General features: G+C 31.4%; 1 protein-coding gene across 1 annotated transcript; it reads left to right on the top strand.

The window, feature by feature from the left end:
* Window positions 1-4,631: 4,631 nt before the first annotated feature.
* On the top strand, window positions 4,632-5,535 carry LOC106758982 (uncharacterized protein At4g22758-like). The gene is made up of 2 exons (XM_014641996.2): window positions 4,632-5,072; window positions 5,203-5,535. Exons 1-2 carry the CDS (start codon window positions 4,697-4,699, stop codon window positions 5,391-5,393), a joined length of 567 nt encoding a protein of 188 aa, XP_014497482.1. The 5' UTR covers window positions 4,632-4,696; the 3' UTR covers window positions 5,394-5,535.
* The last annotated feature ends 2,183 nt before the right edge of the window (window positions 5,536-7,718 follow it).

Raw genomic sequence — 7,718 nt, 5'->3', positions numbered from 1 at the left:
TTTTTTTTTTTTTTTTATCTATAGGAGTTTTGTCAGGTATCTGGGAGAACGGAAAGCAGTATCTTCTGCATCAAGATATGGCTCACAGGTAACTGAGTTTCTTGCAAAAGATTATTCAGTATTTAGCTATGAGAAACGTGAATCTCCTGCTGGAAATCAATTTCATTAATAGTGGTGGCTAACTTGAAAATACTGATGGAGTTGGGGCATGGCTAACAGAGAGAATTCCTTGTCCTCCTACGTTCCTAACACATTTAGATTTTGTCAACTTGGAAAGATCAAAGAAAAATGTGAACAAAAAATTATGCTGTCTGCTTGAGGGAATGATAACTTCCATTTTGATGTCTGATGAAGATACTCTCATCGTGCCAGCATTTACCTGAACCCCACAAATTAATAAAAGAAAGTTGCTGTTTTAACCTACCAAGGAACATGCATAAGAATCTCTAGTTGACATATTTTTATGAAAATAAAATTTTAATTTCGAGAAAATGGGAAAGTACAATTTAGCAGAGGATTTAGAATGGAACCAACTGCTAAAATGAGTATATTAGAATGTTATGGTAAATTGTAACACGAGCTGTGAAAGGTTAGTCTTTTAAAATCTGCAACATAAAACGAACTGATCCAACCACCTTATCTGGTTTTCTGTGTCATCTACTCCTCGTATTAATGGATCAATTCTATCTTTTTAATGCTATACCGGAACAAAAAAATAGCGACGGACATAATTTGCAAATTTGTTTATCGAGAGACAAAAAATGTAATTAAGTATTTTCCTCATTATCTATACCCCATTATAATGTGAACTTTGACAGCTGAATCAAGCTTAAAGATAGGTTAGCACAAGGTCATAAGTTGTAGGCTTGTAGATATTTCGTTTATTCTTTGTAGTATTTCTGTATATGTAATAACTGGAGGTTTACTCTTTCCTTCATTTGTCAAATTATGTCTTATAACCAGTTCTCTGAAGCATTTGGGAAGTTTTATGGTCAATCAAAGCATGGAGTGAACAACGATGCAGTTGAAACTTCAAGAACTCGTGGAACTGTTCATGAGAACTGTATAAAGTATGTATCTCCTTCATGAACTGTACTTTCTCGAAATGCGATTGGTTATGTTACATATTTTCTTTGTAAAATGCTAGCTTTCTCAATTCTACAATATTGTAGCGGTTTCCATTGTTGTGTTCAATTTTTATGCCTCTACTGCCTGCAACACAATGACAGTGGGATTGGGGCAACTTAGTTCATATAAAATGCTAACGACTGGGTTGATTTTTGGCCTCTATAGTTGTATTATACCTCTTGGGGATCATGGAAAAATGATAAGGCGTTTCAGCACATCAGGTTAGCGGAGAATGATGATCATCTGAAATTTTTGTTATTTTTTTTGTGCTGATAATGTTAGTCTCGAGAAGGCTGCTTTTTCTAATGCTTACACATTGAATATACAGGATTAGATGGAAGAATTGTTGTATGGGATTTGGAAAATGAGCAAGACCTGTTAGAATAATAAGCTCATCAGTAAATCGTCACATCTTAATGGTAAAGCATCTGAAGTTGATTGTTGCATGAAGCATTATACCTTGTAAATTAATTTGGGTATGAGGGATTTAAGTGATCTCTTGTCATTATAATCAAGACTTGAAAGTGTCAGATATTTCACTCCCTAGAGTATGTCTATAAACTCTACCTCGATGTTAACGTATTCTCTTATTCAATATTCTGCCTGTTGTTTTCCATGCAATCACTCTCCGGAAAGGATATATAACCAGTTTCATTGTTAGAGGGCTTAAATGTTTTTCCTTTATTCTAAACGTCATAGATATTTTCATTTGGTTAAAGTTTTCATCGTAAAACTTTTATTTCTCATAAATCCTTATGTAAAATGGAAATTTGTCCTTTAAGTGTAACTTTCAAATTACGTTTTTGTACTTTTAAATATAACAATTTTTCGTTTGACTTTATTTTTTTTGTGTTTTCTAAATAAGTATTGATGACTTTTACTTTAGTCTTTGCTAAATATTTTTGTGATTTTTAGACTCACATTTTTTTAGTTTTAGCTTTTTCAGTTACTGTAATTAGTTTAGCAATGACAACTAACAAGATAAAGAATAATAATTAAAATAATTAAGACAATGAAGACGATTTTAAATTAATAGTTATATTATTTTTAAGCTCATTTGGTACTCATGTTGTGTAAAATTTACCAACTTTCCTTAATAGAGAATGCTTACTAAATTAAATGTATACGCAAAGTTGTCAATTTTAAATTCACGATGTTTATGCAAAGTAGTAAACTTGAATGTAAAGTAAATTGGCTAAAAAAGCACAACATATTATTAATATGAACCCTTACACGCAAATTCTATATAATTACTTTATTGAAAGGCAAAGGTTAAATGCTATTGAAAGAATCATACATATAGCCACAAGTAGGGACAAAAAGTTTTAAAAACGAAAGATCGAAAGTGCTTGGATTTGCTTCTGAGCTAAAAGTATGATTCTATTTTCTGTTTCTAGTTCTTCTTCAGTTATAAAAGCTTTTTGATGTGTAATTGGTGAAACAGTTTTCAATTCAAGGTGAATCGTTAGCTCTTATCTTTTGTAAGGATAAGTTTTGAGAAAAAGATATAGTAAGGTTCAACATATATCCTACTTTCTGTTCTAGACCAAACTTTTAGATATTTATTTTTGGTTTCATTTTAAAAATTTTCTTATTAATAAAGATATCTTATAGATATATAAAGTTATATGCATGTCTTGTTTTATTTTATATGAGATGACTACCAAAATCGTTGCGGAACCGTGAGAGAAAGAATGGTTTCTCATATAGTCTAACACTATGTTCATAACTTTTACATATATAAAATAAACTAATTTTCCAAAAACATAAAATTTCGAAAATCATCCATTCAATAATTTTACAATGTAAAAACCTTATTCTTGAAGTTATTCATTAAAGATTTAATATCAAGATATAACAGTCTAATTCCTTTGTATTAAAAACCATCTTTTTATTTATTTATTTATAAAGAGTTAAATTTCTGAGGTGATGCTGTTTCAATTTTTTTATTTCATTGTTTGTTGCTTAATGAAAATGATCAAGACTAAGTCTATCAAGGAAACTTTTATAATAGGATTTCGTAAGGTATTGTGGTGTAGTAATCTACACTGTAGATCTTGTATACAAATTCCCTTCTCATCATAATTTAATTATTACTTTTATGCATATGTAGTATAGTGGCCCTTAGACAGATCGGGAAGGGTGTAAGGAAGATCGGGCATGAGGTGACACCGATCGGAATAAACAGCATCAACAGAAGAAGGGGTGAATTCCATGGTACGATCTTGAGGAATGATAAACGGCACTTAGGCAGATCGAGAACAGTATGAAGAAGATCGGCTATGAATTAGCACCGATCGGAGAAAACTATATCAACATTAGAAAATGGAACGAATTTCAGTATGGAAGTAGGAAGCAGTTGTGGTCAGTTGACGAAGATATTTCGCGAATTTAACGGAGCGAGAATCCAGGAAGCATGAAGCAGTCGTGGATAACGGAATGGTAAGGCAGTTGCGGATAATACGGAGAAAATCACGGGACTTCAGGTATGATCTAAGGCAATTCCTGTTAAAGTGGAACGATTCCTCTATAAATAAGAGGGGACAACTCAGGTAAAGGATTGATTTTTGGCTTTAGTAGAAAAAGTTACTTAAAGTGATATGGCTAACTTGATCGTTGGAGTGCTAACGTGCAGGTACACCCCGTTCAGTTGCTAGTTCGCTATCAGATACCTAAGAGAGAAGATCGTGATTGTAGCTTGTGAATCGTGGTCTCACTTTTCTACAAGAACACATACAAACACCATATAGATAATAAAATAGAATTTATGCCTTAAATTTCAAGGTATCAAACTACACTACTACACTTTAAATTACACACATTTTATTTATTATGATTTAAAATGGTTTCAAGACCCTATCCTTGTCCGTATCCATCGTTCAGGATGAACGAAGTTTCCTCATATTGGCACGTTCTTTCGGTAGGAACGGTAAGACATATTTTCTAAATAATAATAGTAATAAATAATAATAGATTAATATACACAAATTTTTTATACTTACTTATATTTTCTTATATATTTTTTCTTTTTTTTTACTTTTAAAAATATAAAAAAATATTTTTTTATAATTATTGTATTTTTATAATACATGCAAAATGAATACTCAAATTTCATTTCTTTATTATTTGAAGAATAAAATACACCTTCCACACATTACTCCCACCACGTGTCGCTGAAACATTGGCTATCCCATTCTCAAATCTCAACTTGAAACCCACAAACCACGGTGGAAACAGTTTACAGCCAGTGAAGTCTTGATCTTAAAAAGCCCTTTTATTCCGTTTGTTTGAAGTATAAATTGGCATCAAAGGAACCCAATTTCACTCTTCAAATCCCTCCTTTCGTTCTCCATTGTTTGGCTCATTGTTACGCCTCTCTCGTTATGATAGCTCCCGGTCGGCGTCCACCGCCGATTGTGGTTAACCAAAAACCCAACAAACACAACGTTATACAGCGCAGCCAAACGTGGTGCCAACCATAATGAGCATCTAAAATTCCCACTCTGCCCTTCATTTCTCTGTTTATTTTATTTTTTTCCCCGGGCTGCTATCCGGAGAGGTTAGGTCCATGCCAGCCCCCAAGAGCAGCCGCAACGGCCAGTCCGAGAGTCACCGGCGGAGAAGAACATCCTCCTTCCATGGCCAGGCCGCCGTGTCCGTCGTTCAGCTTCCCCGTCGGAGTACGGTTTCCGACCTCCAGTCCCTCACGAGAATCGCCGGATCGGCGCCGGATTGTCCTCCGAGACAGCCACCGAAGATGCTGCTAAAGGTAACCGTGCCGAGAAGCCTCTCGCCCGTGCAGGTGCTGATGACGCCGGAATCCACCGTTAGCGACCTCATAGAGGCGGCGCTGCGACAGTACATAAAGGAAAGTCGCCGCCCTATCTTGCCGGCCAACACAGCCTTCGATTTCGACCTCCATTATTCACAGTTTAGTCTAGAAAGTAGGTGCCAACAATCTCGAACAGAAAAAATTGCATGCAAATTTTTGAAATGAATTTTTAATCCTAGATCAGCACTGAATACATGTATAAACTATTTCATCTTTGATTTGATGATTATGCGTTGTTTCAGGTTTGGATAGGGAGGAAAATCTGATGGAACTTGGATCTAGGAATTTCTTTATGTGTCCGCGAAAGCCTCGGACGACCTTGGAAGGTGTAACGACGCCGTTTGCGTCCTGTGCCAAAGAAGCGGAGAAGTTGAGGGAAAGTAGTGGTGGTTGTGGCTTTACTTGGTTCAAGCTCATGCAATTCATGATGTGATTGGTGTTTGGATCATTTTTTTTTTCCAGAACTATTATGACGTTAATTGTAAAAAAGAATAATAGGTTTTGGAGTGCAAAATAAATAAAAAAAACAAATTTGTAAAATTGCATGATTTTTAATTGTGTAAACTCTGCATAAAAACTTTTTATTTTTGTAAATTGTGTATGTAAAAGGTAATCATGACACCAATTTTATTCTTATTTTATTAATTAAAGATTGTATTGTTTTGAATTATTAAACTATAAACATAATACATCAATTGCGTTGCGACTAACGCCTCTCGAGTACAAGTGTCACTTCTTCATTTTACTATTTCACTTGCTTATTTTCTATTATTAAAAAATTATCATAAAATGGTATTCCTATGATAAGTATATTATTCTTATTTTTATTAAATCTCTCATGATTACCTACATTTATGAAAATAAAGAGATGAAGTGGAAATTATTAAAGAGCTTGACGATGATATTATTTAAAAAATAAGATTAACCGTCTAATAACGTTTTTACCTCAAGAATACTGTTATTATTGTTTGGATAGTTACATTCAAGATATTATGTAATGTGGTAAGAACGATAATGTGGAGTGAGTTACTCTTCCAATCCTTAAATAAAAGTGTGGGAGAGATTCAGTTTTGAGTTTATTGTTCGCTTTAGTCAATTCTACATAATTTGCAATTTAAGTAAGCCAACGACGAGGTGGATCGACTGCATAGCCTACATAAATTTAAATACAAAAAAATTACATGTGTTTTAATATTAAATAAAATTACAAATACTCTAATATACAATATGATTATTTATAATTTTTATATAATTATATATTAAATTAACGTATTTATTTAAACATTTAAATAAATACGTTAATTTAATATTTATGACTAATGATGTTTATAATTTCATTAAAAAAAATATATGATCCTTATTTGATTTTAAACAAATATTTTATTTATTATGTATAGGTTTATGAAATCGAAGTTATAAGTGTTTCAAACTCGGACGTGTTATTATTTGTTATATTCAGTGATCATCCTTCATTCTTTTACTCCAAGGTTAGCAAGCATGTCAAAGTTAACAAAAATTTGATAGTTTTAAAGTTTAAATCCTTTTTTTCCTTAAGTTAAGTTCTTATGTTCAATTTAGTTCTCGTTTTTTAAAATGTCAACCTTTAGTCTCTATGATATGAAAAATGTATCAAATCAGTCTTATTTGTTAACAAATCACAAGTTTTTTATTCAGTGATTTGTTGTTCATAACACCTTCCGTTCACAAATTACAAAATATTGAATACCTATGTATGAAAACTTGTGGTTTATTGTTCATTAAGCGTTGTGATTTGATACATTTTTCATATCATATTTGACATTTTTAAAAACGGAAACTAATCAAAACTTAAATTAGGAACTAAAAAAAGATTTAAACCTAGTTTTAACAATAAATGCATATTAAATATAATCAACTTATTTTATTATTTCAAATATATTAAATATAATCAATTTGTATTTATACATTTTAAAATTAATTTAAAATTAACATTTTTTTTTTCAATTATTACTTAAATGATAATAATTATGTTTTAACTTAAGTTAATCATCACTCATCATAATTATTATTTAAACTTGACTGCTGCATTTATATTATCTGACTGATTGACCAACTAGATATTCTTAATCAGTTGGACTTCACAGTCTTAGATGAACTGGAAGGCTATAAAATACATATTCCATTTAAATTGTGGTTTTTTTAATTTTTCTCTTTAGACTCTGTATTATGTTTGGTAATTCAAAATAGAAATAGAAATTAAAAACAAACAACAATGTTATAGAAGAAAATACCTTAATTGAGGTTTAGATAAATATTTCCAATACATATTTTTTTAACAAATTCACATACAATAACTTCAGATCATGCACAAGTATTAGTTGTTTCAAGTGACTCCATATCTGACACATGAAACGTCGATTCAAGCATGCACCAAGTTCTAATTCTTACATGATTATAAAGTGTGTTTGAAAACAAGTTCAACACATAAAATCACATCAAATACAAAAAAAAAAATAATCAAGTAATTACGGAGATACACCATTTCGATAGGTATTTTTAATCAAGTTGGAGATCATATGTTTTTCAAATAATCATGACAAAATTCTGACCTCAAATCAAGAGCAATAATAAGATCATTTAAAAAATGAATCTTAGCAATTGCACTAATTGAAAAGAATTAAATTATTTATTAAAAATTAAGAATTCGGTCTATGAAAGAGGTTCATTCAAATTAATATGAATTTAGAAGGAAAAATTTAGAATCTCGAAACAATAAGAA

This window comes from Vigna radiata, chromosome 4 (genome assembly GCF_000741045.1).
Source record: "Vigna radiata var. radiata cultivar VC1973A chromosome 4, Vradiata_ver6, whole genome shotgun sequence".
In the NCBI taxonomy this organism is placed as follows: domain Eukaryota; kingdom Viridiplantae; phylum Streptophyta; class Magnoliopsida; order Fabales; family Fabaceae; genus Vigna; species Vigna radiata.
Note: the sequence above shows the minus strand (reverse complement) of the source record. Positions and strands in the feature narration are given on the sequence as shown.

Coding starts and splice junctions, on each gene's coding strand:
- LOC106758982 (XM_014641996.2), top strand. CDS start 4,697: ATGCCAGCCCCCAAGAGCAGCCGCAACGGCCAGTCCGAGAGTCACCGG. Junction 5,073..5,202: donor TTCACAGTTTAGTCTAGAAA/GTAGGTGCCAAC, acceptor GCGTTGTTTCAG/GTTTGGATAGGGAGGAAAAT.